The sequence below is a fragment of the Ammospiza caudacuta genome, chromosome 1 (genome assembly GCF_027887145.1).
Source record: "Ammospiza caudacuta isolate bAmmCau1 chromosome 1, bAmmCau1.pri, whole genome shotgun sequence".
Lineage (NCBI taxonomy): Eukaryota > Metazoa > Chordata > Aves > Passeriformes > Passerellidae > Ammospiza > Ammospiza caudacuta.
The window spans coordinates 14,183,653-14,202,291 of record NC_080593.1 but is presented as its reverse complement, the minus strand read 5'-3'; the positions used below and the strand labels follow the sequence as shown (position 1 = coordinate 14,202,291).

The window sequence follows — 18,639 nt, the reverse complement described above, 5'->3', positions numbered from 1 at the left end:
TTTTTGCTTTTGTTTTTTTATTTTTCATTTCTTGACTTCATCTAATTAATCTGAAATGTAATTTTCCCAAGATTGACAAGGAAACTAAGATCTTGATTTTTCAGTTTTAAACTTAGACCACATGAGACATCTCACTATTTCTGACCCTACTGAAAACTACAGTAATAAAGCCTGGGGGAAAAAACAGAAAATTAAAACAACATAGATTTTTCACAAAGAAAGTACCCTAGAAGAAAAGCTGTCAGTCACAGATGACAAGAAGCCAGTTACAGCAGAGGCGTGAAATGTGAGCATCACTCTCACACTACTTTCTGTTTATTTTAAATAACAGATGAACAGTCATTAATATTTACTGTATTTCAAATTAGTCAGATAACACAATATTCAGCCTGAAGTCAGATTAGGCAGCAGCTGGTTAGATGGATGTCATCTGTCAGGGGCTGTTCTTCTAAAAGCCACTAATACTGTCAGTGAAAATTACAGTCTACAAATCAAAAGAACATTAAGTGTTTGAACTGAAACACATATGAAATCAAACAGTTCCCACTGGATTTTCCCCATGTGCTATTACCTCCATGATCAATTCACACTTCAACTGACAGAAATTGCTGAGAAAGCAAAACATTGCTTGCTTTCCATCTGAGAAGTATACTTTGAGCCAGGGGACATATTTTTAGACAATTAAAAATAATTTTCTTTCATTTTTGTCAAGAAATATTAAAGTCAAGCTGCTGTAAAGCAAAATGCTCACTCACTCTTGTACAGGACAACAGGGAGCAAAAGTTTGTTGCTATTACAAAAGCAACAACATCTTAGCTGGAAATAAGATAAAATCCTTTTCCATTAGGAAATTCTGTAACATTAAAATACAACTTCTAATAGTTTTAAAATGAAAACAAAGACCATTCACTCAGAACTTCAGCAACTGTTCAAAACACATGTCAAAAAATTGCCTATACAGCACAAAAAACTCCAATAATTTTTGTAACATGCAAGGATCACCATTCCACAAAAACAGTGGCATAGCACTTAAAACATACTTTTAAGTACGGGTACTAAAGGATACTGAAACACTAATTTTCTGTTAGTTAACTAACTAACTGTTTCTGCTAAAGTGCTGAGGACATGAGCATTTTGAAATGGAGTGTTATGTTATTTTTATCCAGAAGCTTTTTTTTTCTTTTTGGTCCCATCTACTTTGTATTTGGCAGGCTTTTCCCCCCTTAACTGGGACAAAATGGCTAAACCCAGCAAGTAATATTGCACCTGACAACAGTTTCTTTTGAAATGCACCATCCCCATTTTGAGGATACAGTGCTGCAATGCTGCACAAGAAGCAGCAAAAAAAAAAAAAAAAAAGCATGCATGCTGCTTCTTGCTAATCAGGGAATGCCACCAGGAATTTTCAATTAATAATCAGTGTGCAGCAGTACTGGCTGGGTGCCAGCAGGGTGCTGGGTTTGTACAGAAGGGTGGGCAGATCCCTGTTGGGCAGCACTGGGAAGGCCAGGCAGGAGGGCACCCTCGTGGTGAAGGCAGCGCCTGCAGAGCAGGCTGGGACAGCAGCAGTGTAGCTGGAACATCCTGTCACAGTCACCAGCACAGTGGAGGCTGGACCACAGGATGTGCAAGGAGATGCCAAGAAAGCTGGGCTTAATCAGTTTAAAGAGGAAGCTAAAAGAGAAGATTGTTGCTGTCATCTGTGACCTAATGGGTGGGAAAAAACAAAACAGAGCTGGGATCTTCTGCGAGGTGACCCAGAAATGGGAGGAGATGCAACAGTCACACTAATTGCAACACCAGGAAGTCAGACGAGGCTTTGGAAACAATTTTCTCACCTTGTCAGCAAACACTGAAACAGATGCACAGAGAGGCTGTGCAATCTGCAGCCCTGGAGATGCTCAGATCCAGATCACACAGGACCTGTTTGCAGCAAGAGGTTGGACTTGACACCTCCAGAGGTCCCTTCCAGCCTCAACACCTGTAGCTCTGTGACTCTGTTTTGTTTCTTACTCTCCTCAGTGCCCACATTGCAAAAGCAGATCAAAAGCATTCAATCAAGGCAGGGTGAGTATTTGCAGCTGGGAGTAGTTTGGTGAGTACACCCAGAACCCACCAGCTCAGCACACTGCACTCGGCCAAACTTAACCCAGCACTCTGTGGGGCACCACCAGCCCTCTGTGGGCACAAGCAAGAACAAGGACCTGCCTTCCCTGGCACCTCCTCTCTGAGCATGGCTAACATCATGCACTGCCAAATGGAATGGCCAGTTGGCCATTGTACTCCCTTGGCTAGCAGGGCTGGAGCCCTGAATGCCTTTTTCACCCAGCTTTGCTAAGGGACACTCATTCTCTATGTGATATCCAGAGCTCTGCTGACAGCAAAGCTGCTCCCAGCACCAGACTGCTCCTTGCAGCAGAAGCCATTGTATTTCCCCTTCTCCTACAACCTGTCTTTTTTTTCTGGCAGAGTTATCAGCACACTGACCTCACTTGTCACAACCAACAATTCCCAGTGCTGAAGCCAGGGAGAGATGGGAAGCACAGCCATGGCCAGGGAAGGTAGAAGGTCACACTCATCTGCAGCACCACCATGGTCTTAGATCAGCTAAAATCTGCCACAAAGCCACACTTTCAGGAACCAAAAAGTGTGGTTAATCATGTTAGCTTTTACATGAGCTAGAAGAACAATTACTCAAATAGAATTAAAAATAATAGCTCAATTTAGATCAGATGAACCTCTAAATTGTCAAAATAAAGTCTGATATTTCGCTTGCATTAAAGAAATCACCAACTAAATTTGAAAACCTCCTGGCAACATCGTGTTATTTTAAGACCACAACAAAATATTTCTTGAGATGGTATGCAATACCATAATAACTGCCAGGACAAGGCACCAAGAGAAGGAATCCATGACTCTGGAAGTGGACAACTTCTCTTTCAGTGCACTGGAAATCAGCAGCAAGGAGAGCCCTTAGCAACACCACCACAGCAAATGCCATCAAGGCACAATGATTTACACTGCTGCAGGGAGCACTCCAACACACATCTACCACGATCTCCATGAACAAGCCTCAGTAAGAAAGGAAAACATGACTTCAAGACTCGCCATGGCCAAACCTCCCACTATCATTCCACTCTGCTTCGATTTTCATCTGTTTAACTGAAGGTGAGCCGACTTCAGCAGCTACAACCCACCTCACCCTGCTGTGACCACTGCTTCAATAATAGCAGCCAACCACTATGGTTAACAGCCTGCCAGGCTCCACAGGGGATGAGTTTTGCTAGGCCAACTTTCTACTAACAACCCAGCTGCCAGAGGAACCTACACGCTTATCTCCCAGTGCTCTGTTACACATATCACATGCTTTTCCTCTTTACACGCTTGTCTGGTTTCACTAAAGAAAAAAAATAGGATCAGATTTTTCATAACAAATCCTCAGACTCACACTTAAAGCTGATTTCCCTCTCCCCAAAGAAGGCATTCGAGATTCCCCAGAGAATTCAAAACAAACTCTTGCAAAAGATAGTAAGAAAATCACTAGATGAAAAGTAATCATAGATCATGGTTTTCAAAAATAACATCATAAAGTGAAATGAGATTAATTAATTTTTCTTTACTGCTTAGTTATTTTTAGTGATTACATTATATTTAGTGATTACCATTTGCTAGTAGCTGGTGCTATGGCTTTTTGCTCACCAGACCAGACACACACCAATAGTCCTGGTCCTGGCACATCTACTACATATTGATGTGAAAAACCATTACCCTTTTAGGCAACCCCTTCCCTCACATCACCAACTCTCCCAGTGCCATTTTTCCACTCAGTATTTCTTTCTAATAAGACAGCAGAATGTGTAACTCCTAGGCCTTTGCCTGCTCTCAGATGCTCATAACAAGGCATCTGGAACACTTCTGTTAATTGAGTCATATTTAAACACAGGGACTGGAAGATTTTCTAACAACACCCTCTTTGTATGCATTGCCTTGCATCTGGGATAACAGGCAGTGAACCCCACATGGTTCAGGAATTATAGAGCTTAAAAGAAAAGGGGGAAAAAGTTTGTTGCCTCAATTCTGTAGCATTCCATGGAAGAAAAATCAGAATATTAGTGAATAAACCACAAATCTGCTGTCTATGCAAGCCTTGTATGAGCATGGAACTTTGCCAGGTTCCAAAATGCTGTGTGCAACACATAAGCAGTTATCAGGAAAACTGTTTCAGATCTTAATTAATCCATTGAGGCTCCAGCCCATGTCCCAGTAATCAGTCAGTTGGTGATGAAAAGAGATGACTTGAGAAGCTCTCACAAAACAGCTAAAAATAAAACCGGACCTATTTTTTATGGTCTCCTGCACATAAGGATTTTGATCTCAAATTTTTACTTATTTACAGTTTATACTTCATGCAACTGACTTTGTTCTGCATTCGAAACACAACAAGAGACATCAACTTCTCTTAAAACTAGCAAATATTTTATACATTATGTTGCATAATAGTTGTACACCTAGGAAGACCAGCCTACATATTTCTGGAATGTGATTTCAATCCAGATCAACCAATATGACAATATCAGCAGTCAGTGAATGCAATTACGAGATTTTCTACCTCAGAACAGATAAGCCTAGGGAAAACAACAGAATAAAAAAGTGATCTGTACTAATAAATAATTTGATGGGAAGATTATCTTGAAAGAGGTTTGTGGCTACATCAGATAGTATATTTGATATTGTTGGGTTTGAACACTTCATGATTTTCCATTTCTAGTAAGTTTGCTAAGCTAACAAAAAAACCCATGGAACAGCAAGAGATGCACAGCAATTTGCCTTAACATTTTCTTACATCACTGTAATTCAGAAAATGAAAAAAATGTTTCTTTAAAAATATTCTCAGATTCTTATTACTATTTTACCAGTAATTAAATAAGTTTTCATTAGGGGGGAGGTCAAAATGAAATTTTGCCACAAAAAAGAAAAATAAGAAATTAAACTACAAAAAAGGGAGGTCAGTGATACTAAGGAAGCAGAACAAGGTTTTGCAACATGCTGTGATTTTAAGAGACTTTGATTGATATCAATCTACCAAAACATTTAAAAAGTAATTTTGGCTTGCCTGCCTGTATAAGCAGAAGCAGAGTATTGTTCCTCCAGGGAACCACCCAAGTAAAACCACATATATTGTGAGCAGCAAAGTCTCCTATTGTCTCCTAAAAAAGCAAAGACCAAAGCACAGCTTTAAATATTCTCAGATGTCAAACATCTATTAGAAAAAATGTTTCTAAAAAAATTAGAAAGAAACTCAATCAACAAAGAAAAGCATTTTTAAGGAACATTGCTCTGGGTGCTGTAAGTGAATTTCTGCTCACTCAGTAACCCAGGCCTGGAAGGAGTCTGTGTGTCCACCACTGACACTGACCACAGTTAGTTCTGGCTGCTTGAAAACTGATCAGATCCTGGTAACTTTAAACCCATAATTTTTAAAGTCCAACAGCAACAAATGCAATTGTGCTTTGTGTTCAGCAGCATTTCCAATACACACAGAAGTGGCTGCCCCCGTGGGAAGGAGGGAGGGCAGGGAGGAGGTAAGAATGGTTCTGTCTCACTTAATTATAATGATCTGAAGATTGAAACAAGACCAAGCCTGTAGGAAAAATTAACTGTTCTTACAGTTACTGGAGCCTTTAGAAGGGGAAAAAATACATTCTTGAGTCAGAAAAGCCCTTATGAGATCTTTCCAATACACAAAAGTTATCAAAGTGGACCTTTGTCTAGAGGGCTTCATTTCAGATGTATCACCCACTAATATATTGCAACCAAGCCAAAGTAGTAAAAGTCTCTTAAAACTACTCCCACAATTCTGCATCTATGAGTACTGGAGTTCAGACACACATCCCTATGAATACAAATTTGTAGCAAAGCACTTTTTCTCGAAGTGACACCATAAAAGGCTTTAGCTAAAGCAGATGATGCCTTTTTATTTTCAATAAAAACAGAATTTAGAAGACTAAATAATGAAACCAGCAAGAATACACATTCAGAACTTGTTGAAGCAACAGCCTGAATTCCATAATTGAGCATATTTTTCATTAACCACTAGAGGTCACACAGTAACCATGGCAGATATCCAAAAAAATGAGTGGACTCAAGAACCTTATGGTCTGTTAAAGTCAAAATACACGGGTACTCACTGATTTGCACCCAAAAATAAAATTCTGAAATTGATGTGAGCAGCCTAGTTCCCCAAAAGATTCAATGAACTTGAATGTTCACAGATGTCATTTAGTATTTCAAATTTTCAGAAAACTGAGATTTACTATTTTTACTTCTAAAAAAGACATCAAATAATGGGTAGGAGTGCAGCAGGATTGTCAGAGCTTGCAGCACTTTTGAAGGTTTTTCTCATTTCTTCAAGTATTTCCTCATTTGAACTTCTGGAACTAAAATTCAAGAAAAACTTCTTCAGCTATGCCTATAATTAACACTAAAGAATCCAAATAAGCTGGAATATTCTACTATTTTACTAGTGAATTTCTTACTATGTAAACAGACATTTTAACATACCAAGAACAAGAGAAATAGTAACAAAACTAAATATGATCCCACACATATAAAATACATTGTATTTTTAATCTCATATCAAAGTTTACACTGGACACAACAACTTACTTGTTGGGATAGATGCCCTCAACTTGAAGGGATATATGCCCTCAAAAATTTAGATGCAGTTGGAATGGTCAGGGTCTGAAAACTACTTGCTTGCAAGAAATTCACTTTAGTGCTACTGAAAATCTAGTCTATTTCAAAGCATTTGAAGAAACACTATTTGCAAAGTGTTAAAGCACCTTATGTTGTACACAGCTAATTAAAAATTCCCTGTAAAATTCATTTAAACTCTTCAAGAAGGGGCACACAAGCGCAGAGTGAGAGATGGATCACAGTCATTGATCCCGTACTCCTTCCATATTAGATTAAATTTTAGGATCAGTATACAAAGATATTCCATGAACTGACTCACTTTTTATTCTATTCACAATAGTTCACACTGCATCTTCTCTCTAGAGAAATTTCATTTAATTAGATGCCAGCAACAAAACATAAAGCAAGACCTGTGTATGAAAGTCTTTCACTACAGCAGAGCAGCACTGCCAAGGCACTAAACTGCCCTCTAACCCAAGAACTGGTCCCACCAGAACAGGTGCTTCTGTTGACTTGCATTACCTGTTCTGGAATAAGTAAGATATTTCACTTCCTAAAGCTCTCAGTCTGGTACATTTCAACATTAAAAAAAATAATATCAGTGAAGACCAGTGGAACAGCTGTAATCTGAGTAATAATGTCAAAAGTTGCAGCACCCATCATGTTTTTCAGCACAACAAACAACACTAGCAAAGTTCACAGGACACTTACTGCATTATAGGAGTAATTCCTTAAGACAAAACAGAAAAGATAAACCACGTCTTAAAAGCAGAAAAGATGCAGACTTTTCTTAGCATAAAATTAACACTATAAATCTATCTAGCTCATAAGAAATATTACAGGAAAAAAATCCAGCTTTAGTTGCACACAAGCTTGTATGCTCACACATAGCTACAGACACACAGACTGCAAGTCAGCAGATATTGCTTACCACTTCATAGTAACACAGCAAGATTTACAAACTCCACAAAAATTTAGAAGGCAAGAATTTTTTCTGAAGAATATCTGAATACAAACCTGCTTTTTCTGTGCCTGCTGTTTCTGAGCACCCAATTTAGCAGACTTAAAGCTGAGAGACTTGGACTGTCTCCTAACTTTCACTGAATCTCTCCGGCGATCATATGAAAAAGACGACGACTTCTTTGTAATTTTCCTCTTAGGTGTGTCTGCCATTTCATCCAAAGTATGGTTACCTTCAAGTAAACAGCATCCCAAGAAAGTAAAAACTCAGTATCATCAAGCTCCCACCAAGCTTGTATGAAACAGTCCTCAATCTACAGGAAAATCTAGCAGCCTGTAAGGAATGGAGCCCACAGAAGAACAGCTTCAGTTCTTCTAACAGGTTGTAAAAAATGAAAGAATCCAATGTTCCTGCAATGCTGAATGTCACTCAGAAGCAGGCAGAACTCCTTCTTGCAAACAGGCTTCAGCAGTGATGCTAATCTGAAAGCGTAGTGACTATCCTGCTGAGCACGCTAAAGGTGAACGGGAGGTAGCTCCCTGCACACCAACTGGGTGTGGAAGTACACCAACAGGGTGTGGGGATGAAGCAGAAGACTTTGGGTTCAAAGCATCTTCTTAACTCCTTCCTCTCTGGGCTACTGCTGGGAAGTCAACTGGCAAGTCAGACAGGTGAAAGCTCCTTAAAAAAAGACAGAATTATTTTCCTCTCTTTGGATCCAAGGCCCTTCCTGAAGAAAGCTTCAGCATGCAGTAACCATCCCATTAAATGCATTAGATGCCCTATTTTAATCTAATTTAAATATTCCATGCTCTCTCCTTGTCAATAAGGCTATTCACACTACAAACCTAGGAGATACTTCAACTTCTAAGTCAACTAGAAAATGAAGTACCTGACTGAACCTTACTGTCCTTCCTTGGAAATAACTACAGAGTTACAACAGTCTCTTAAGACCTGTTGGTATCAATGGATAAGAGGGTAATGAATTCTCATCCCAGTGACAGTGTGGGCATCTTATCAGACAGCTGAGATTGCAGCTTTTGTACAGGACTGTGTTTAGGTAGGAATGTTTCTCTTGCATAAGGCATTAGTAAAGGAACTCTACAAGGATGTAGAGCCGCAAGAGTTGCTGCTACTGATTTCCATTAAACAAAACACATCCAAAGGGCCAAGTTCTACAAAACATTTAATCCACGTTGAAAGACAAGGAGGAAAACTACTTTTGACAAACTTAGGCATTGACCAGGGTCTTTTCCAGAAACTTTTCCTTATTTTATTCATGATGCTACTTGGCGTACAAAACAACTATGAATAATTTATAGTTGTAGGATTATCCATTACTATAATTAAGCTCTAATATGGGTCAGTCCTCTGGTGTATGAGTCTCACTACCTCTGTTAGGAAATAGCTGTGAAGTAGGAACAGCATTTCTTTTAAGACCTGCTGATATCAAGGAGTAAAAGAGTAGTCTTAAAGTATTAATGAATCCCCATACCCAACCTTTCCTGCAACTTCTTCCTTTGCTGTAGGATGAATAATCTACCTCTAGGACACAGTGATATGGCTAAAATTAACCCAAAACTATTAGAATGTTAAGAATGTATTAGCCATAACGACCTAATTCTGCACATCTCACTGCAGATACACTGCACATTTTTGTGAAGATTTACACTGTGAAGGATTAGAAAGCACAGTGACATATTATCTACAACTATATCTAACCAGTGAATCTGTAATTATTACAAGACATAGAAAAAATACATTATTAAATATTTTTAGTACTAATTCTCTCTTAATTGTGATGTGTTTATAATACTGTAGCAGTCATTATCTGTAGCCACATACTGACCTTCAATGTTACTAATAGTTGACACTGAGACCATCATCACTTCAACACAGTCTGTGGTTTTCAAAGTCTAGATTAAAGAAACTTTTTCTCACAAATTGAAATCCTACTCAAATTACCAGTTTCCATGATTTACAAGCATCACCTTTTTGAAGACTTAAAATAAGTAGAGTATTCAGTATTATGTGCTTGCAAACGACATCTCAAGAAAAAAAAATATCCTCCAAAACTTTGTGAAGCATCTATGACATTTGATAAATATCACAGATATTCTTTTGTAGACAGCTACTCTTATGACAGCTTCACTTGATACTCCAGAGCTTGCACTGAAAAAACAAAGAACCACTTCTCAATATCACCTCTGATTTTACAGCCATCTACAGTTTGCTTCTGACATCATCTTTTCAAGGCTGAGATCCCGGTCCATTTAGATACTGCTGGTGGAGAATGTTAGTCTGTACCTGGAGTCAGTGTTGGCATTTGCTCTGTGCTTTTTGCTATCTCTACAAAATCATTTTTGGTTTCTTGGTTTGGTGCTGGAGGAAGCAGAGGGCTCACCAGCAGCACACACAGCAGAGAGATCCCACCACACCTTGCTGCACCACAGAGACCACAATCTTCTCCAGCAGCTCCACAGGCACCACTGAAAGCAAGGTCTCAGCCCAGTCATGTTCCCATTTTTCTTCTTCCTTCATACCTCAACCACTCCCAGCTCTAAAGTCCTCTCCCTTTCCTCCTCAACTTGCCAGGTCCTTTGGTGAACTTAGCATTTTCATGAAATAGCAGAAAAACACTCAGTTTGTTTTGCAAGGAAGATTATTCTGCTCCCTGATTGAACAAATCTGCCAGAGCTCACATGAGCCAAGCAGCAGGACTGGAATGAAAACACTGAGGAGAGGCAGAGGCAGGGCAAACTGCTGAAAGCCTTCTGAGACCTGGTGATGTGCCTTACATGTAAGCCACTGTGTCCAGAGGTCTACTACAAAATCAGAAACATTCTCCAAACACAAGAGCTAGCTCAGAACTCAGTTTGTGTATTCAGTTAAGGCAGTCTCTCTTCCAAAGCACATCACCTTTGCCAAAATGATATTACATCCACCATGTTATTGTCTGCTCCCTGGACACTTCTGCAACTCTTCATGAGCAGCATCCACCATCCATGTGTGGCTTCCCACACAATAATGGAATTTGTCCCTCCAGTATTCAGATCTTCCTTCTCTTCCTTCAAAACAATTGCAAATATATTGAACAATGCATGCTCTATTTTCCATCTTCAAACCAGTTACACATCCATAAAACCCTTCCTCTTATTCCATGCCAGGTCTGTGGGGTTTTTTGACTGTGCTAACCCAGCCACTGTTGCACAGGTCTGTCTTTCTACTCAGAATACAGGCATAATATTGTGATATATTACTTTCTTAACAATACTGTCACAATCTTCCCCAGTATATCATATTCATGCATGGGCCTGCTATTCCTCAGAGAACAGTTTTTACCAAAATAATCAATTTTCAGAAGTCAGATTTACCTGCAGCTCTTTAGATCTCCATGGAAACTGATTTATGGAATTACAAATGTCAGTCCTCTCCTACATGAGAGTTCTTAGTGCAAAAATACAACTGTTTCAGCATTACAGGAAAGGAATTGCAATACTGCAATTTATCTCAAAAATACACAGCAAATTATGAATGGAAAAGCTGTCACCACATAGCTAGAAAAAACTAAGTGATGATAAGATGAACAATTTGAAGAACAGTGCTGAAAGAGGTGAAAAACTAAGTACTACAGTTAGGAGACAACATTTAGTTACATCTAATATCTCTCAGGGACTGAAAAATGCATGTTCCAATATTCACATATTATGACCTTTATTTCCTCACTTCCACGGATATATGATTATATATTAGTCTCATCCACAAACACTCTGAAATTAAAATTTTGTTTACAGTTAGAAATACTACAAGCATTTAAATTGCATTCTTTGACTGAAGATAGTATTTATATTTTGAGTATGCTATTTTTAAATGTTTTCATTAAATAGCAGGTGGGAATAAAAGCTGTGCAAATGCTTTGTTTTCCACTTCATCAGACAGACCTAAAAATCATCATGTGGCCATCCCAGCATTGAGTCAATAGTGTTAATGCAAAAACACCTGGTTTAAATGGACCTGGACACATTCTGGTTTTACCAATTTTTCCAAATTTCAGTAATACAAAATGTCAATCTCTAAAAGCATAATTGAAATTGAAACCACTGCCAAACAGTAGATGCCATCAAGAGCCCATTATTCAAAAACTGAAGTTTTTTAACAGAAAATAATCATGGGTTGTTATATGATGGGTTTCTTTCCCAGTATCAATACTTTCCCAAGCCTGGTGGCTCAAGCAGTTATTTTAAGCTGTTACAAGAAAAGAATGCCTTATGCTCAAAATGTGTTTTGCCAAGTCACTTGTGAGTAACAACAAATTGTTTCAAGGTCATCTGTTTTCCAGGGACACTGGGAATGAAGACAAAGAACAAGAAGAGAGAAGGTGCACAGTGTGGCAAAAGATAATCATGGCTAAAATTAATTCGATAGAAAGGTAGAGGGGTAAAAGGGTATACCAATCATGGTATAGTAAATACTGCAAAACATATTTGAGTAATTTTTTGGGGCATTTTAAGGTCTTGCAGTCAGATTGCTGCATGGGACCTGGAGAACTTGTTTCTTCTTTCAATCCAGGGTGTTAATCTGTTAATGGCAGAAACAAGAAGCACAAAGAGTTGTTCTTCTCTACTCATGATTTTAGGGTTATATCCTTAACTTGCAGAATCAAAGAGAAATCACATGTAAATTCTGCTGCATGTTTGCTTACATGAGGCACAGACACCCAGAATTTAGAATAAACAACACTACTTTGAGTATTCTGATTATGTAATGATGAAAATCTAAAGATAACACAACTTTATCTGCACAGCTTTCATTGACTTCAAAAGCTCTTGAAGATTTTTGAGTGAATGAACAGGCACAGGGTTACCATAATCTCATTCTTTGTAACAGCATCCTGCTGTCACTGGCCTACCCTGAATTTACTACAAAAATGAGGTCTTGCATAAGTGGCCCAAAATATAAGAGTGAGAAAGCAAGAATCAATAGCAGCAGAAAACTGTAATCACAGCCCTTCAGTCCCTAGCTAGCCTTTAACCTTAACATTATAATGCATTTGCTCAAACAGTCATCTTTCTGTGTAAGGTCCCAGTTAACATTTGTTACAAACAAAACACAGTCATCCTTTCCAAACCACATTTTGTGTATCACATGTCTCTCTAACTCAGAGCTTTCCAAGAGGAAGTAAACAAAACAACAGTATTATTTAGAATTGACCATCTGTTTTAACACAAAACCCAAAAGTTTATTTCCTTTCCATTACACTGGGAAAAGGTCCTAATATGCCTCCACATTATGTGAAGAAGCTGCTCAATGACTTTTTCCCACTAAAAGTCTTCACACTTCAAGCAAGCAGGCACTAACTTCATAATAATATTAATAATAATATTAGTTCATAGAATTAATAAGTAAAAAGAATTAATAATATTAATAGAATCTCTGTAGGTCCCTTAAAAGCAGACGCAAATGAAGCACAATTGATTTCACTGCATTTCAGCTGCAGTTAGCTTACTTAACACAGTTAACTTTAGTTCATGACTGTTTACAAATTCCATTTCAACACAGATCCATGAAATTATTCTCCATCCCATTCTCACCAGAAGTATTCCACTCAAAACAACAACTTCTTGTGTGTCTTTCTGGGAGGTACAAAGTTTGTCTAAGCAGCACTAAGCACCAACATCACCTTGAACTTCCAGTGACCTGGGCCAGAGAGAGCAGCACACACACAAACACTGTGGGAAGCAGGAGACTCCACTCCAGACCAAACCATGTTCCTCTGGTTTTTATCACTGCACTCAGTGGGTGGAAGCATGAATTGTGCAGGGTGAAGAGCTGACTGAATATTTGAAAATGTTAAGACAAGCAAAGAAAGTCCATGCCTGCCTTAGTTTCGAAAAATAAAGCCAGGCTGTAAATCTAAGCATATACCAAATCACTGTGGTTATTTTTAAGAACCAGTGTTGAATTTAGCAGTGATAAAGGAATTTATAAGATGCCAAGGCCTTTAGGATTTACATGTTGTTAATCCCAAATTAATTTGGCAAAAATAAGTATATTGGAGCAAATGAATTTAGGAATAATTGACATTAGGTTCACACCTACATTGTTTCAAAGTAGCTCTGTTTACCCAGCTATTGCCCATTCCATCATCACAACCAGTGGCTGTTAATGGCAGATCCTTGTTCTCTTGGGAAGAAAAAACTGATTTCTCAGCAATACAGCTACACCAAACATAAACATCTTGGTCTCTAAAGCTTCCCACTGAGCAACAGTCTGAGCGGTTCTATTCATCAAAATATTACATATAATTGCAAACAAAATTTTTTCAAGTTGTTCAAAATATAAATTACTAATTCATTTAGAATTCAAATGGGAGCAAGTTATATTCATACACATACTTTGGGTTTCTTGGTTGCTTTTTTTTTCTTAAATGAGATTACACCACAGTTTTCTCAACATTTTTTCATGGATAAAAGAGAATAAGATCTTAGAATAAGATCCATATTAGTTCCACTTCCATATTACATCCAAAGTATGACAATTACCAAAGTCTCCACAAGCCTCAGTCTACCTGAAGAAAACACAGTTAAAAATGGTTGGGTTGTGGGTTTTTTCACTGCTGAGAATGCCTGCCTACTAAAAACTGAACTGAGGTCATCAAGCATGCTATCATCGAGTTGGAAACTTATCAAGATGACATATGTTTTTTGAGAGTCTTCATGGAGAGGACTACTTTTGCAAGTTACAGAAATCCAAACAAAACAGATTATTCACCTATCTTTAAAATATTGGTCTAACCACCACAGACAAGAAATCTGTATTTTCAAAGTAATGGAAGTAGGTTACGCAGCTGACTAAACGCTACACGAAAACAGGATCTTGTTTCTTACGGTCAAATAATTTTCAAAAACAGTAACAAGTCAGCCCATTTGCACTCATCTATACACAGAGATAGATAAATGCAAAAAACATTTATGTTTCCATATTTGAAAACTATCCATATTTCCGTAGTAAAACCTGAAAAATTACATTTCAATAAATATTTAAAAGTTTACTAAAAAATTATTCAAGTGAGCATTTAATTTTTTGGTTATAAGGTTATTGTCTTTAACTGCATTAACCAAGCAACTTCACATGCAGTGATATGTGTAATATAAATGCCCACATCTTATGCTGGCTAAGTTAGACTGCTTTATGCACTTTCTCAATGGAAGTTGAGAAAGTTAAAGGTCTTAAGTAAAGCTGTTTCAGAAACAAACTAAGGAACAAACAGCTTAGCAAAATCAGTTTTTCCATGTAGTTCGTTTCATGTTTTACTCCTTTTTTTTAATGAGGAACAACACTGAGCATCACAAATTATTCCAGAAAGCAACTGAAAGGGCTAACCCTTACTCATCCATTCTGTTTTATTAAGTGACAAGAGAATTACAAAATATAGGGACAGAAGAAGCTAAATTAAGTCACCCTAGCACACTGCATTTTAATGTGAAGGACGCCAAAGATATTTCTCTCATTCCATTCAGAACAGCTGCTCTAGGGGTCTTTGTATTTGTTATAGGACAAAACATTTTCTCCATGGAGACAGTGGAATAGGAGTAAATATATTCTTCACATCACTTAAGTGTTTTATTTTACTATGGCAGTTGACTATACGGAGCAATAAATCCATCAAGAGGACAAGTGGTCTTAGCTGCTCTGCATTCTGTATTGTGCTGGTATGAGTCCGCACAATTATAGCATAACAGCATCACCAAAGGCAAAAATTACATTTATCACTGATCCTTAAGTCTAAAGAACTATGGTAAGAGTAAACTGATTTTCAAAAATACAGATGTCAGGTAGTAAGTAACATAACCAACTTCTGTTCAAGAATGTAAGGAAGTTCCTTATGAAAATGAACACTAAAAAATAAAGTGTTTGGTTTTCCAATATCCTAGACATTTTTGTCCCAATTTTAAAAGAGATATATAGGCAAACGTTTGATTTTAAGCACAGCTAATCCTACAGACTTCAGTAATCATTTAATTACATGTTCAGACACCATCTGTTTAAATGCCTTTTTACAAGGTATGCCTAAGTGCACAGATAAGATAGAAAATATCCCTAACTGGAGATATATTCCAAGCCTGGCATTAATGAGAAGTGTATTAGTATATAGCAACACAAAACCAGTTGATACACTTGCTATGGAGGCAAAGTAACAACACACAACTCAAGGGAGCCAGGAAGGTCAGCTGTAAAACACACTACAGGAAACTAAAAACCAATGACTAATGACCAAAATACCTGAAAAGACCCAAACCTGAAGGTCAAGTGAGAATGACTAATTCAAGAATATAAACCAGGATAGCACTAGTGCATGTTTATATTGCACCTTCCTAATCAATGCTGCAAGGTCCTTTAAAAAAAGGAAATTTAACTCATAGGTGCCATCAGTAGAGATGAGCTTGGCAAATGCAGAGATAAATATTACTAATTGCTAAGTATCTTGTCCATCTATACACAAAAACAATATTGTAATAATGGCTTTGCTTGCTTCAATTGCAGTCAGAGTTTTTCAGCTATTAGTCATGCACATAAAAACACCCACAGAGTTTCACTGTGAGGAATTACCCCACTTGAAGGCAGCAAGGCAAGGTAACAGCCAAAGAATAAGGTCTTGAAGCACCAGAACTCAAACTTCTGAGGGGAAGAGCACATGAGGAGCTAAGAAGTGCATTATTCAAATAAGTCTCTGTGTGTGTGTGTATATATATATATAAATATTTATATTTAGTGACAACTTGCACCAGCCTCCCAGAGGCCTGTAAGCAAAAGCAGCAAAAGCTAAACTAATCACACAGCTGAGCACTTCAATATGAGATAACCAACTAGAGGTTTTAATTAGCTTTTCATGAAATCTTATCTGGGCACTATTTTTATGGAAGAAATTCCTGAAAACTCAGCACTGTTACTCTATACAGCTTGAGTAATCCCAACATTTCAGACAGTGAGGAGTCTTCATGTCCCAAGACTCCTCACATAATTTTTCTTTCTAAAGTCCTGGTTGAAATAACCATGTCAATTAAGTTTTGTCACAAGAAATAACTACAGGCAAAGTATGTATTTCTGCAAAATTAGCCTAAGAGTCATCATTTGGCCAGTTTTCAAGGAGCCTTGACAGTTCCAACAGAGGCAATTAAAGAGACTGTCTGTGAAGGAGTGTGGTCCTGAAACATGTTTCCAGACTGAAGTCTCCATCAGCCTCAGATGCTTTCAAGAGCTTCAGCTTTCTAGAGAAAAGTAGCATATTTACAATGACTTTGCAGTTTGCCACAGTGTTTCTTATCCATATTTTTTGAACAAGTAATTCAAAGATACTTGTATCTATAACTTGAACAAAGAGCCAATAAACAAAAGGCCTCTTAGTCAACTGTGATCTAAATCACTACTTAAGAAAGAATAAAAGCACTCAAGGCTCAGCAGTGTACAATTATTGTCTCCAGTTCTGTGTAACTAGCAATTCCTCAAAAAACAACTTTTGCGGAAAAAAAAAAGCCAACACTCAGTAGTTTAAAACCAGCAGGGTTTTTCGCACATATTTAACTGGTAACACACAGCTACAATATCAACTTACTTTTTGCACCTTTATTTTCCACTCTTTGAGGTATTTTCATCCTTGCAACCCCCTTTTCCTATCTGAACTGTTGAAGAACCAGAAAGGATTGAAAAGCCATGATTTCAATTAAAAGAAAAACCCTGACAGTAACCAATTTCTCACATCTGTCAGTCAAACGACATGAAAAATGTCCCAAATTCCCTGTGTTGGCTCCCACTTTGGGACACATGCAGCAAACACACACCACTGAGGGGCTGATGGGCAGTTTGTGCCATGCTGCTTTTGTAGCCATGTGTACTTACACGGTCTTTGTCATCAGCCACATCACAAAGAATGTCATCAAGATCCAAGATGCCACCATCCCCGTGCTCCAGCCGATGGACTTGTATCCAGTAGTTTGGATCCTGCATAAAAGAAGAAAATAGTATCAGATTATCACATGCTAACAGAAAAATGTTATTCCAACATATAGTCAGCATCACCGTCCTACAAATTCTTGACATCAAACATCTATTTAGGTCATATTTCTGTAAATAAGCGTAAATTGAGATGCAGAGCCCAAGCTCTCTTTTTAAATTGCCTCAGACTAGATATGTAGTCTTCCCTCTTCTATCAGATCTGCATGAGTCACAATCCCATCACTGACACATAGGACTCTGACATATTCCCAATATTACTGCACATTACATTCCTAATATTCCTTCCATAAAAGGAAGAAAAATATATTGCCCACAAAATAAAGCATGCCAGACTGTGGTCAACAGGCACAAAAGGTTACAGGCAGCTGTAAAAGATTGTGGGTTTTACAGAACAGCTATAAAAGGCATAAACCAACATTTAAACACCATCAAAATGCTTTCTACCTGTCCTTCACTAGAGGTGGTAAATGGAATACCTAAAATCTAAGATATTGAGCACGTACTAAGAGCACTTTCCACATTTGAAATAAAAAATTATATATACACACAGACACATATGCACACACACATGCATACAAATGTGTGCATGTGGCTTTGTGTTTATACAGGTGTCTAGCAGTAACTGGGAGGACTGGCTTTACAGTCTTTATTGCTACTTTTGATAGCAAAGGAAGCCATAGGGAGCAAGGCTGTGTCCACAAAGTGTCTCCAGCATATGATCCAAGTGCTGGTTAATACTTGACATGCTATTCTTAAAGGATTTGTTTCCTAATGGGGGAAAGTTGCCCTGTAACCACCTGGCCTGATCATGCTACATAATCCTGCTTCTCAATACACCCCCAGCACCCTGGGCTGTTGTTCAGTGTCTCTCTGTAAAAGAGCTCCCTTGCTTTTCATTGACAAGTCATGGCTGCACAAAGTTTCTGCTGGGAGGACCATCAAAATTGCATCAACCTGCAAAGTTCCCG

At 38.1% G+C, this 18,639-nt stretch overlaps 1 protein-coding gene across 11 annotated transcripts in view; it reads right to left on the bottom strand.

Annotated features, from left to right (window-relative positions):
* Window positions 1–18,639, bottom strand: part of PARD3 (par-3 family cell polarity regulator) — a 444,439-nt gene that overhangs the window by 378,122 nt on the left and 47,678 nt on the right. For all 11 annotated transcript variants that reach the window (XR_009275724.1, XM_058819864.1, XM_058820106.1 and 8 more), the window contains exon 2: window positions 17,555–17,656. Coding sequence is in view for 10 of the 11 variants with exons in the window: in XM_058819864.1 (XP_058675847.1) it covers window positions 17,555–17,656 (102 nt within the window). In the remaining variant the exon portion in view is untranslated. The remainder of the gene's footprint in view (window positions 1–17,554; window positions 17,657–18,639) is intronic.